The 14,616-nt window shown below is 39.2% G+C and overlaps 1 protein-coding gene across 3 annotated transcripts in view; it reads left to right on the plus strand.

The window, feature by feature from the left end:
* Positions 1–117: 117 nt before the first annotated feature.
* Positions 118–14,616, plus strand: part of cntrl (centriolin) — a 45,159-nt gene continuing 30,660 nt past the window's right edge. Inside the window, exons 1-10 of one of the 3 annotated variants that reach the window (XM_053674323.1) lie at positions 118–1,237; positions 2,638–2,765; positions 2,853–2,983; positions 3,074–3,215; positions 3,301–3,487; positions 4,306–4,499; positions 6,500–6,619; positions 8,382–8,553; positions 10,757–10,866; positions 14,276–14,470. In XM_053674323.1, the coding sequence (XP_053530298.1) occupies positions 1,072–1,237; positions 2,638–2,765; positions 2,853–2,983; positions 3,074–3,215; positions 3,301–3,487; positions 4,306–4,499; positions 6,500–6,619; positions 8,382–8,553; positions 10,757–10,866; positions 14,276–14,470 (1,545 nt within the window). In that variant the 5' untranslated portion in view covers positions 118–1,071. The remainder of the gene's footprint in view (positions 1,238–2,637; positions 2,766–2,852; positions 2,984–3,073; positions 3,216–3,300; positions 3,488–4,305; positions 4,500–6,499; positions 6,620–8,381; positions 8,554–10,756; positions 10,867–14,275; positions 14,471–14,616) is intronic. The other 2 variants (XM_053674322.1, XM_017451768.3) reach the window with 2 other exon arrangements.

Consider the following 14,616-nt stretch of genomic DNA (forward strand, 5'->3'; position numbering starts at 1 on the left):
GCTCTGCATGATTTTTATTTTTATTTTATTTATTTATTTTTTGCCTTGTGCTGCTGCCACATGATTCGATAACTGCATTAATGTGCAGGTGTTCCTAATAAAGTGGACGGTGAATGTAATTTCCCCTGACTCTCGCGCAAAACTGTATTTCCCTCCACACAATTTTCTCATTTAAAACACTTCCTCCTTAATATCTGTGTACTGAAAGGTATTAAGTCCTATATTATTAATACAAATTTTTTTATTAATGTTACAAATACTTTAACAATATATTTCCTCCATTTCTTAAAGCAGCCTGTCTGCTATTTTTCCTTTTGAAATCTGAAAATTGTCCATTATTATTTATTTAAAAAATTAGTTCGGACTTTTATTTTGACAGAATCGTATTACTGTGGTTTATTATCAAGCGTGTGTTAAACCCACAGGGCTCAAACATGGTCTGCTTTGAGGTTCTTTCTAATAAACGTGTTGTCACAAACCATAAAACGTGGACCTGTAACTAACCCATCAAAGAAAACATTGTCCGTGTTTTATGAGAAATTAGCGCTATCCTGTACTGTCAGATTCTCATGTAGCGCTTTACCGTTACCGGCGTGTCCTCTTTTGTATCTCCATGGAAACAAACACAGCATACTGGCAATGCTGCTTTCTAGCCAAGCTAACACCTCCTCGCTAACGCGTCCATGGGGATACACTGAGGATAAAGTTTGTAAGAAGCTAGCAACGTGATTATTTCATGTTATTAAAATATTCGGTCAATGACAGCGAACACGCTCGTGCAGCGGTTAATCAGCGACCTAACTAGATTAGTTAAACGCGCTAGCTAAGTTAGTTCAACAGTTCAGCTAGCTCACGAAGTGACTATCTAAAACTATAACAGTTATCTAAACTAAACTAAAGCACAACGACGCGACTGACTTACGACATTCTGTGTTAGCATAGTGAATATTCATAACGGAAACAGCTCATTGAAGTGGACTATGTTGTGAAAGCGAGCTCATTTGGATAGCTAGCTAGCTAACGATACTACACCGAAACCTAGCAACCATTCGGCTGTTTTAACTGGCCAACATGAAGCGGATAAGAGGTTCACACAGAGCCTCGTCTGTGGAGAGACTGAAAGTTTCCAGCAGACGGTTGAGTTCAGCTTCTTCTTCTCCTCCTCCTCCTCCTCCCCCTGGCCACAGCCTGAGTCTCACAGCAGCGAGTGAAGATGCAGCTGAACTCAGTGATGACGGTAAATTACAGCTCTTTTATCGTTTATCCTAAAAAAAAATGTTCCTTACACCAGCTGGACAGAACATTCCATGATCATTTACACAAAGCTTTCAGGTACACAATGATAGTCCTTGTATTTCTTCAGAACGTATTGAGGATTTGGATGAGGGAAGTACATGACATTGTCATTCATCTTCTGTAACCGCGTTATCCCAGTCAGGGTCGTGGTGGATCCGGAGTGTATCCGGTAACACTCGGTGCAAGGCGGGAGAAGTCACCCCGGATGGGACGCTGGTCCATCCCAGCACATCCCACCACACATACATTCACACACTTATTCACACCAAAGGCTATTTATAGCAGCTGTAATGCTTACTGGCATGATAGTGTGTGGTGGGAAGAAATACTGGAATAAAGTTGGTTTGATTTAATAGCTTATTTTGATAAATATCAAAAATCTAAGAGGTGTGCATTATAGCTGACACCTACATGAACACTGTACAGTTGGTTATATGACTGTAAGTCATTCCCTTCAAATGCTATTGAAATTAGAAACGTGTTTAACAATGTCGTATGTAACTTTAGAGACGGTCCCTTAATTTCCGCATATCCGCGAATATCGAACGTCTAACGTCAAAACAACTTTATTCCAGTGGAAGAAATCAGAGAACCCTGAGGGTAAACCCACACATGGAAAACTACACAGACAGTAACATCAGCTCGGTATCGAACTGGGTTACACGTCTGGAGCTGTGAGGAGGCAGTATGTGATATTTCATGTTGGTTTCAAAACAAACATGATTTTTTGGTAAATATATGATCAAAAGATAAAACACAATGTTTTCCTTGTGTCTGGCGAAATTCCCCTATTGGCCCCCATGTATCATGGCCCCCTAATAGTCCCCATCTCTGAACTGGCTACATCACTCTCTCCTCTCCTCTCCTTTAATAGTTGGTGTGTGGTGTGGTTCTGGCGTACTATGGCTGCCATCGCATCATTAAGGTGGATGCTACACACTGGTGGTGGTTTAGGAGATTTTCACCCATACAACGTAAACCGCTTTGAGTTCATAGAAAAGTGAGGAATGTATATAAATGTAAGGAAGGATGTGTCAGCTTGGGTTTGACAAAAACATTACCTTGCCTCTAGGTGGGAACGTGTGTGTGTCTGTGTGAGAAGGATGTCTTCCTGCATTGTGCCCACTGTTCCCAGTATAGACTCTGAATCCACCATGATCTTTACCAGTATAAAGTGGTTATTGATTCTGAATAGATAAATGAATAAAAGATGTAACACTGTCAGAACAAACTTCTGTTTTGTCCCCCCTGTAACATTTGTCAAACGCTGTAATTCCAGGCCCTCTATATTTAAGGTTGTAATACTACTGTCACTTTCACTCTCTTACATTTGGTTTGAAGATGAAACAAAATGCACAGGAACACGGTACATCACAGAAGACTTAATTAAGAAGTTGACCAGGCAAGATAATTTATCTCTTGTGCGCTCCTTGAATCTGTCCACTACTCATGGAGATAAAACCTTCAGGGTAAGAATGACTACCTTTATTCTACTGCTCATAACCTATTGATCTGAGTGTTTGTTCAGTGATATATTTGCTGATTTGTTCTGTTAGTACATCGAGAACTTGGACAAGTGTGACCATCTTCAAGTTCTCAATCTTAGTAACAACATCATTGAAAAAATGGAGAAATTGGAGAGGCTTCATCAGTTGCGAGAGCTGCACCTTTCCAATAACAGAATAAGGTAAATGTTTTTTTTTTAAATTAAAGAATATCTTATTTTGTGCAATTACTGAAAGGTTGTATCATTAAATTGTTGTTTTCCATCATGCAGGAAAATAGAAGGCCTCGAGCAAATGGCAAATCTACAGATTCTGAATCTGGCCAACAACAGCATTGAACAAGTTCCGCTGTGGGTTGGGAAAAAGCTCAGATCCCTTCAGAAGCTAAACCTTCAGAAAAACAAGATCTTTTCAGTTAGTCTTACCTTATTCTGCCGAAGTTGTTTATCAGTTATTCGTGCATGCCATGACATAACTTTTATCCTCTTTTATCTTTTAGCTTCATGAGCTCGCCAAATTGAAGCTTCTAAAAAGTCTAACTGAGCTGATGTTAGCAGAGAACCCTGTCTCTGACCTTCCCCACTACCGCCTCTTCGTAGTCTTCCACCTGAGATCACTGGACGTTCTGGATGGGCAGCCAATCAGCGAGCAGGAGAGAGAAAAAGCAGATCAGCGCTTTCACACTGGTATATAGTTACTTCTACCTGCTGTCTGTATATTAGCTCCCAAAACAGATTCTTGCTAGGGCTGCAGGATAAAGGGAAAATATGGTATTTGAGAAAGGTTAATATTGCATTTGCACAGTTAGAGGGAATCAATTCAGACTAAAGTTACAATTGTGCTATGTCTCTGACTCAGTGTTTATACAGTGTACTCCACTAATATTGGCACCCTTGGTAAATATGAGCAAAGAAAGCTGTGAAAATTTGTCTTTATTGTTTAACCTTTTGATATTTTGTTTAAAAAATACACAAAAATACTCTGCCCTCATGGATATCAAACTCAACACAGGTTTATCAAAAAAATAAATAAAAAATCTTTGTTAAATATAGGTGTGCAACAATTATTGGCACCTATTTAGTCACTACTTTGTACTACCCCTCTTTGCCAAGATAACAGCTCTGAGTCTCCTGTAATGCCTGATGAGGTTGGAGAATACATGGCAAGGGATCTGAGACCGTTCCTCCATACAGACTCTCTCCAGATCCTTCAAGTTTCGAGGTCCACGCTGGTGGACTCTCCTCTTCAGTTCACCCCACAGGTTTTCTATGTGTTTCAAGTCAGGGGACTGGGATGGCCATGGCAGGACCTTGATTTTGTGCTCATTAAACCATTTTTGTGTTGATTTTGATGTATGTTTTTCACAGCCTTCTTTGCTCATATTTACCAAAGGTGCCAATATTAGTGGACGGCACTGTGTACTGTGCATATATATGAACATTGAGTCAGAGACATAGCACATGTTTAGTTTCTCTCACCTGTGCTGCTGCTTTCTGGTTTGCAGAGGAGGTGGAACGTTTGGAGCAAGAGCTGGAAGAAAAAGGAGCAGAGATAGAGCGACTGCAGGAGGAGAAAGCTGTAGCATTAAAGGAGTTGGAACATCAAGAGAAGCTCCAGCAGAGCCTGAGGCAGCAAAGCCAGGAACAACAGTGGCAACAGGAACAGCTTGAAATGGAGCTGGACACCAAGTCCGAACTGGTGTGTAACAGAGCTTTCTTGTCCGTCTGTTATGATCATAGTATTCGAGGCTATAATCTGACACAACCAAGCTTTTGCTGATTTCTAGACTGCAGTAAATGACCGTAAATTTCAGTGTGTTTACAAAATGTGCCTGTTCAAGAGAAACAGCCTAGTGTCTCAGTGCTTAAACCAATGTATCCTTAAACTTTAACCAACTTGAACTTGCTTCCTTCTCCTTTCTTTTTTGAACCTTTAGCCAATTTCCTCTTCACTTCTTACTACTTTCTCTAGAGATCTTTCAGCTACATTAAAGGTAGTATTGAATACTGAATAGTTTTTTTTGTTTTGTTTTGTTTTTTGTTTTTGCATTCTCCCATAGATCAGTTAGACTCTTTGTGTTTCCCACCTCATAGTTGGTTCTCCTCCATGAACTTTATATGAATGTGTGCTCTGGTGAGATTAAACTGTGAGTGGTGTTTATCACAATATTGACTTTTTTTTTTTGCCTGTATAGACAGCTGACAATTGAAAAATCAGCATACAGTTGTGCTCATGAATTTACTTACCCCTTGCAGAATCTGCAAAATATTAATAATTTTTTTAAAAAGGTGGGATCATTAAAATTGCATTTTGTTTTTTAATTAGTCCTGCCCTGAATAAGCTATTTCACACAACAGCTGTTTACACAATAATAAGTGAATTTACATAAATGCACCAGTTCAAAAGTTACATACGCTTGATTATTAATACTGTGTGTCGATCAACGACTGTTTTTTATGTTTTGTGATAGTTGTTCACGAGTCCCTTGTTCGTCCTGAGAAGTTAAACTGTCCACTGTTCTTCGGAAAAATCCTCCAGGTCCTGCACATTCTTTGCTTTTCCAGCATCTTCTGCACATTTGACCCCTTTTGACTTTTGAACTGGTTCATCTGTGTAAATTCAGTTATTATTGTGTCTTATGAATTAAATATGTCAATTTCTGTTTATGTGAAAGCTTATTCAGGGCAGTACTAAATAAAAACAAAATAAAATTTTAATGATCCCTCTAATTTAAAAAAAAATAATAATAATTAACATTTTGCAGATTCTGCAAGGGGTCTGTAAATATTTGAGCACACCTGTAAAGTGTGTTAATAAAGGAACAGCTTCAATGCAGCTTGGCATAAATTCAGTTGGAGCACCGTTCTTTCGAACATCAGTTGATGTTTTGATGACGGTGTTGGGAAAACTCCCCTAGGTGTCTGACTGAGATCAGGTGACTGAGAAAGCCATAGCATCTGATTTACATCTGTTTCATCCTCATCAAACCATGCAGTGAGTGCTTTCTGCCCTGTGGATGGGGACAATGCCATCCCTGGAAGAAATTAAGAAATGTTTCATCATAGGTTAAAGAGCTTTGTGTCAGAAGAGCTTTGTGTCAGAAGAGCTTTGTGTTGACTCTTCCATCAAGGGGAAAAGCAGACCCAAAACATGCCGGCAAAATAAATAAATAGTGTCCCACAGTATAACAGAGCCACCAGCTTTTTCTTTGTCAGCTGTCTGTACCTTATATTCATACGTTCTTTACTGCAGAATGCATGTTCTTTTATAAACTGTGCATGGCATTTCTGTCTGTTTGCTGCTTTTCCATGCTGCATTCTCAGCCTTCATTACCTGTTCCCCTGCTGGATTCTTTCTACAAGGTATTCATTTGTGTCCAATCAGTTTCTGTTAGATCAATCATCAACCAGTTCCCGAAGTCCTAGTGACCTGAAATGTCATGACTTTCTCCTGTGCCACCAGGTAGTCACTTAGAGTGATGTGATCTAGCACTGCTGTGTGCATAAGCATGCTACAGTACTTTCTGCATGCATAAGTCAAGTTGTTCGATCAGATACATGCATGCATTTTACCTCTGCAAAATGCACTGATTATGTCCAGTGACCTTTATGGAATATGTTTGCAGTGGACATTATGTTCTATATTGAATGCTTGTACATGAGGTATTGGCTCTTAAACACACTTCCTTTATTTTCCAGCTAAAACAGAAGACCACAGAGCTGACCTGGGCCTGCCAGAAGCAGTATGAGCTTGAGCAAGAGCTGGCTTTTCATAAGATAGATGCTAAGTTTGATCCACTTCCATTTTATCCTAACCATGTAAGTTTCATCAAGACTTACTTTATTGTTATAATTGATTTTAAATATGCGTGTGCATGTGCAAGATGGCTGTCCCCTTTTATCCAGCAGCCATTTGGCAACATTTGTGCCTGTTCAGAAATGAGCACTACACTACTATATCCTCAGTATGCAATCCGCTTGTTAAGTCGTGACATAACGAGCTTCCAATAATACTGTTTCCGGGTCCAAGCTTCACTGAGTTGGCTGACGCTCGTATTTTCAGCATGCCACAGTACTGTGTTCCTTGTTGTTTGAATATATCTGAGTCCAAAATAATTATCAAGTTTAGCAGTACTACAGCAGACCGTGAGTGTATTTTAGCAGCGTTTGGTAAATACGATTCATCCTGCATAATCCAATGGCTTTAAACCACATAACGTTAAGCAAATCATTCAACCCATGCAACAAACACGCACTCCACATTGGTACAGGACACGGTTTTCTCCACCCAAATCAATAAAGCAGCCATATAATATGATGGCACTTGTCTGTGCCAATTGGGCACTTGCCCACAACATGGATCTATATTGAAAACAATTTAACTCTCACCCTAAATTTTCTCAAAGACATTGCCAGTGCTGTGTTTATATTAGCCTAACAACACATCTGTAGCTAGCCAGGGGGTGGCACGTCATTATATGTCAGCTAGCCTAACTTCACTATCCCTCTAACACTTGGCTGGTACATATTTAGTTTTTCATCTTCGTTTACATCCAAAGTTATAGAAGTCCTGTACGTTGTAGTTTTTTAGAAATATTTCAGCCTAGGCTTGCTGGGATCGATGTTAGACGGTGTTCTGCCGCACACTGATTACATCACTTGCCCACTGCAGCACCGCCTCCACTGTCGTTTTGCTTTTTTATAGTAGTAAAAATCATTTAGTTCAATTAGAGAACGGACACTGCAATTAAAAACCGAACGTGTCTTCTCAATTCAGCATGAGCCAAAAGAGTCAGAGTCGCAGAACAGATCAGATTTCATTTATTGCTTAACGAGAGTGAGGTGAGCTGACTGACAAGACGATGGCGGAAGATTTGGTTTCAAAAGTTCTATGGTTAATATAAGCGAGTTTGTCATTGTACTATTTTGTTGTTGTTGTGTTTTTCATTAAGAATAATAATGAACCGAGTTAAAAACGAGGGGGAAAAGAGGGAAACGGTGATACCGGTATTACCGGTGTTGTCACACGTTGATTAATCGGTGGGAAAATGTCATCACCGTGACATCCCTACTTCAGCCAGATCATGGCATATCATCTTTAAATGTCAACTTTTGCTCTTCACTTTTGGAGTGTTTGGACCTGGAATTGGCTTTGCACTGAAACGTGTGACATCAGATTTAACAAGCAGATACCTGCATATAATTTCTGGGGGCAGTGTAGCATGATATGACCCAGCTTCAGCAGCAGACTGGTCAAACCGTGACAGTGTTGGAAATTTTGATGCAAACAGAGCTTGTCCACTTTGACAAATTGCCAAAACATTTTACATGTTAACCTGATAACCGGCCAACCACATTTTTCAGCTCTGACCTGCTTTTAATATTCCATATGCACAAAACAGCATGTTGAGGTAATAAAACTGGCAATGTAGCGGCCATGTGTGCACATGTACACATAAAATATAGCTCTGCTCTTACAGTACGTTTTACTCTTTAGTAATCTACAGTCCCATCAAGTTACATGATTCATTTCCCAGCTGTGCACTGAAACAGTCTGTTCTCCATCTTATATCCTGTTCAGGACCAGGAGGGGGATGTGCTGGGTGAGAGTCCGTACATTGGAAAAGCCCGTCACAAAAGGAACACGTTTCCATCGGACAGCATAGATACAGCGGACAGGCATCTGGCCACAGGGGGTCTCGTGCATACAGACAGATTAGAGGAGGATGAGTCTAGGCAGGACTTGGCAAGAGGTACTGACATCCATATAGTAGCGGTTGTTTTGTTTATTTTGCATGAGTTGATCACAACATCTATACACAGTCTTTGCACAGAGCAATACGTGCTATAGCATGTAAAGTATACTATCTCATAGTTCTCATATCTCTTTGGGGTGGTAACAGATCAAGCATCTTATCGCCCCTTCATGGATTATTTTTGTATAACTGCACAGTCTGGAGTGTGTTGTTCCATTTACATTCATGTGAAAAAATAAGTACAGCCCACGGAAATGGTTGGCTTTTTTGACATATTTGGACAAGCAAACATTTGATCATCTTTGAAACAGTGCATATTAATAAAGTTGATATGCCTGAACAAAACCACAAGGGAAATGAGCTTTTTCATCATTTATTCAGTAGAAAAATCAATAGATGTGATATTCTTCTGTGGGGAGAAAAGCACACCCTTGGCCTCAGAAGCTAGTATTTCCCCCTTTAGCAGGAAGAACTTCTTGTAGGAGTTTTGTATAATCGTCCACCGGGCTTGCTTGCAATATTCTTTCAGTTGCAAGATGAGATGTTTGAGGGTTTTCTTCCATGTTCTGCAATGACTGCAAGCTGTCCAGTCCTTGAGGCAGCGAGGCAACCCCAAACCATAACATTTCCACCACCGTGCTTCACAGTTTGTATGAGGTGCTTCTCCTGAAAAGCTGTCTCTGGTCAATGCCAAACATGTCTGCTGTTGCTGTGGCCAAACAACTCTATCTTTGATTTGTCTGTCTAGAACACATTATTCCAAAAGGTCTGGTCTTTGCCTATATGATCATTGGCAAACTGTAGTCTTGCAAAGGCTTTTGGCATGCCTCCCATGCTGGTCAAATTTGTGCGATCTCTTTCTGATTGTAGAAGCATGCACTTTGACACCAACAGTTGCAAGACATAATAACAGATCCTATGATTCAATTTTGGGGTTCTTGGAGACTTCTTTTTGCATCAGACTGTCTTCTTCTGGGCTGAATTTGCTGGGACGGCCAGTCCTGGACAAATTGGCAGTTGTTTGAAATCTGTGCCATTTGTAAATTATTGGCCAGACTTATAGGCTCTTTAGATCTTGGCATGATGACACCACATGCCTCAATAGTAAAGGGAACACCAGAAACTAGATAGGAGAATTCTAAATAACACCCGCACTCCCTAAGCAGGTTCTAATCACTGGAACCCAATCTTGATCACCTGATTCTAAGTTTATGGATTTGAAGGTAGGAGAAAAGTAGGGGTGTACTTACTTTTTCCATGTGACTATCTGTTGTTTTGTTCATTTTAATTGTAAAATTACTACAAAATGTAAATTTTATGTGTCATTTGATAAGAGTGTATCACCTTTATTAATAAGCACTGTTTCAAAGAGGATCAAATGTTTGCTTGTCCAAATATGTCAAACAGCCAACGATTTCCATGGGGTGTACTTATTTTTTCACATGACTGTATATCACAGTAATTTCCAACAATTACAAGTTTTAATAAATTATTGTTTGATGCATCACATATTTAAATGGATTACAGTTCAATTTATTGTGGAACATACTCAAGACAAGTTCCTGTTATTTACAGCTGAGAGTCGTTCCCTTACCAGCATCTTCTTCACTCCATCTCTTGCTCTCTCTCTCTCTCTCTCTCTCTCTCTCTCTCTCTCTCTCTCTCTCTCTCTCTCAAAAAATAAAATTCATGAAACCAACAAGGGCAAACTGTCCTGAAGAATATCTCATGCTTTGCAAAGCTCTGTGACTGTTACAGAGCACAGACATCAGACATCCGCAACACTTTCTATAGTTGTCCTAACAAACAATTTGACCACCTCAACAATTATAGGTTTCCTTGTCTTTTACATCCATTTATTATTAGTCTTGGATTATGTCGAGCGTCCACCATACAAGTCCCTGTGAAGTAACTGTTACTGTAGAAATAATAACGTATTAGAATGAGTATAAACCTGTCATTGATGTTACAGCTGAAACTACTGCCTGAGCCATGCAGTTATGCAAAAACAGCCTCTGACCAATCAGATTTGAGAATTTAACTGTGCTTTTATATCAGCTATTATAATGAATCAGTTATAATAATAACTTAATATAATATATCAACTTTTAAGATCATGTTACTACATTGGTTAGTACACTGCTATTATAAAATTGGGATAATATTGGTGTTTGTTAAATAACACATGCTGTGACTGTAGCAGAGGCGCGGCTACAGCAGCTGCATACAGAGATGGAGTATAAAGAGCGACAGATCCTGAGAGCCAGCGAGGAGCTGCAACAACTAGAAGAGGCAGCATCTCAAAAACGAGTGAGTGTCTTTTTTAAATCGTGTATATTTTTTCTTATTGCTGTTGGTCCAAAACCTAAATTGAAACTAGTTGTTTAAACAAATGATATTTTACTAACACATTCATAAAATCGTGCAGATACAGGTCAAGAACTTCAGTTCAAATCAAACATCAGAATGGGGAAAAACTTTGTCATTAGTCATAATTATTTTTATTATGGATGGCTCAAATGTTTTTAGCAGAAATTGTCAAAAACGGCACTTTTCTGTCTGAAAGACTAAATAGGTGTACAGCAAAGTGTCAAATCTAAAACTTTACAAATAATTTTAATGGTAATTAGAATTAGATAGTGATTTATAACGCAGTTTGTTCTGCTGCATCGCAGACACCTTCAAACAATGCAGTCAAGCCTGTTGAGGTAGAAACTGGAGTATGTGTATATACAGGGATGTACCCTAACATCAAGTGGTTTAAGGAAAAGCTGCTGCTCATCTGAAAAAAAACAACCACAATCAGAACACACAGTTCAATGCAGCTTGCTCAGAATGCCCATGCTCACCCCTGTCCACTACCAAAAGCACCTGCAACAGGCAAGTGAGCATCAGAACTGGACCATGTAGCAATGGAAAAAGGTGGTGGATCTGATGAATCATGTTATCATGTTACCTGGGGAAGAGATGGATGAGATGAACTATGAGAAGATGGCAAGCATGTGGAGGCATTGTGATGCTCTGGGCAGTGTTCTGCTGGGAAACCATGGGTCCTAGCATTCATGTGGATATTACTTTGACACGTACCACCTACCTAAAAATGTTTGCAGACCAAGTGCACCCCTTCATGCCAACAGTATTGGCAGTGGCCTCAGCAGGATAACGCGCCCTGCCACACTGCAGAAATTGTTCAGGAATGGTTTGAGGAACATGACAAAGAGTTCAAGGTGTTGACTTGGCCTCCAAATTCCCCAGATCTCAATTTGACTGAGCATCTGTGGGATGTGCTGGACAAACAAATCTGATTTATGGAGGCCCCACCTCACAACTTATAGGATTAAAGGATCTGCTGCTAAAGTTTTGGTGCCACATACCACAGCACACCTTCAGAAGTGTATAGCTCAAAAGTTTGGAGACACTTGACAAATGTCTCTCATCATCTTAAAAACCTTTTGATCTGAAGGTGTTTAAATGTTTAAACGGATGACTCGGAGTGAAATATTCTGAAAAGCAGCCGATAAGTGTCCAGTGTAGGTGGGAAGTCCTTTAATACTGTTTAAGAAGCATCTCCGGGGGATTCCTCAAGAAATTGGTTGAGAAAATGCCAAGAATTAATTTCTGGAAATTCTGGGCAAAAAGGATCTTAATTGCCTACTGCTTGTAAACTGTTATTGTCTTAAAGACTATTCCACAGGTGCATGTGTAATAATTGTTCATGGTTCATTGAACAAGCATGAAAGATAAAGATCTGTAAACCTTATTTGGATTTTATAAAATTATCTTTATAATACATTAAAAATGTCTTTATAATCCTGAAAAGGGGATGTTTCCTTTTTTGCTGAGTGTATATATAGACTCTCTCACTCTTCTCTCTCTCTCTCTCTCTCTCTCTCTCTCTCTCTCTCTCTATATATATATATATATATATATATATATATATATATATATATATATATATATATATATATATATAATATATACACACTCTGCTGAAACGTGAAAGTATAAATAGAATAAAAAGGCCTTTTGAGTTTAATCAACCTGCCTCCCACCTCATTCTCAACCCAGATGTGTTATAGCGATATAATAGTAAGAACAAAACAATGAAGTACGTTACAGGAGATGCTTGTGAAAATATTTTTGCGCAGTGACCTTATTGAGGTGTGCAATTGGGAATGTACTTTGTTTAATGTATGTCTGCTTTGTGTTAATATGTTTTGTCTGACAGTTTTTTATTTTATCTGACATTTTAGAATTTTTAACAGTCAAAAACCGGTATTTATCGGCTAACGGAAACTCTGGAGTGTGCAGTGCTGTGAAAAAGTATTTGACCCCTCCTGATTTCTTCTGTTTTTGTGTATATCTCGTACTAAATTGTTTCAGAAATTAAACAAAATCTAAGTTAAACAAATGTAACCTGAGGAACCTGTTATTTAATGAGCAAAAAAGTTAGCCAATACCAACTGGGCCTGTGTGAAAATGTATTTGCCCCTGTAGTTACTAATTCCCCAAATCTACGAGACTGCATTCATAATGGGGTTGAACCCCATTATGAATGCAGTCTGTGGATTTGGGGAATTAGTAACTACAGGTAATCAGTTCTAGATACAACCAGGCCTGATTACTGCAAACCCTGTTCAATCAAATCAACACTTAAATAGAACTTTTTCAACAGCAGGAAGTTGGTTAAAAGGTCTTACCCAGTAACACACTATGCCAAAGTTGAAAGAAATTCCAGAGATATTGAGGAAGAAGGTGAATGAAATACATCAGTCTGGGAAGGGTTACAAAGCTATTTCAAAGGCGCTGGGACTCCAGATGACCACAGTGAGAGCCATTATCTCCAAATGGAAAAATTCAGCACAGTAGTGAACCTTCCCAGAAGTGGCCTTCCAAAATTACTTCAAGAGCACAGCAACGACTCAACCAGCATGTCACAAAAGAGCCAAGGATAACATCAAAGGACCTCTTGCTTTGCTGCTTCAGGGCCTGGGCAACTTGCTATAATTGGGGGAAACATGAATTCTGCTCTCTACCAAAAAATCCTAAAGGAGAATGTCCGGTCTTCAGTCTGTAAGTTGAAACTCAAATGTAACTGGATTATGCAGCAAGACAATGATCCAAAGCATAGGAGTAAGTCCACCTCTGAATGGCTCAAAAAAGCTAAATTAAAGTTTTGGAGTGGCCTAGTCAAAGTCCTGACTTGAACCAGCATGTGGTGTTCTGCTCTTGTAGTCCATCCCCCTTAAAGTTTGGCATTGTGTGCATTCTGAGATTCTTTTCTGCTCAACATGGTTGTAAAGAGTGTTTATTGAAGTTATTGTAGCCTTCCTGTCAGCTTGGTCCAGTCTGGTCATTCTCCTCTGACCTTTCTCATCAACACAGTAATTTGCCTTTAATCAAAAATATTTCTTAGGAATAGTAAAGTAATTTTGGTACATATATATTTGAGAGAAAATACTGTTATTTTAAAAATGTTTTTGTTAGAAAATGAATTGTTTCACCTGTTGTATGCAAGGAAAATTAGATTTATTGTGTTTAACAATTATTATACAATTATATAAATAGAAAAACAAACCTTGTGATTTATTACGCATATGTTAATACCAGATTATCAAGACACTTATTGCAGTCACTGTTACTGATTACATTTCCCCACATGGTAAGACACCAGGTCAACTGGAGACACTGTAACCCTAGTGTTTGTGGCCTCTTGCAGATTTCAGAAGCAGAGAAAGACCATCTTAGACAGGAGCTGCACATGAAGATCCAGAAGCTGTATGAGATGCGGCAGGAGGCAGAGACCCTGGAGAAGCAGCTGGACAGGCAGAGTTCTGAGCTCAGTGAGGCTCAAGGGGAGCTGGACCAGCTCCAGAGCTTAATGCACACTTTGAAGCCAGAAGACCTCAGACACGTTAGTAAAATTGCTGCCTCAGACACTGTATTTTGCAATTAGTATAGTATTTGTTTATTTGTGGAATCTCACTCTGTAATTATGCCGCTCAAGTCAATGTATTTTGAAGTCATTTGTAATTCCCTGAATATTTTGAAGTAAAAACA

The sequence above is a fragment of the Ictalurus punctatus genome, chromosome 22 (genome assembly GCF_001660625.3).
Source record: "Ictalurus punctatus breed USDA103 chromosome 22, Coco_2.0, whole genome shotgun sequence".
Taxonomy (NCBI): Eukaryota; Metazoa; Chordata; class Actinopteri; order Siluriformes; family Ictaluridae; genus Ictalurus; species Ictalurus punctatus.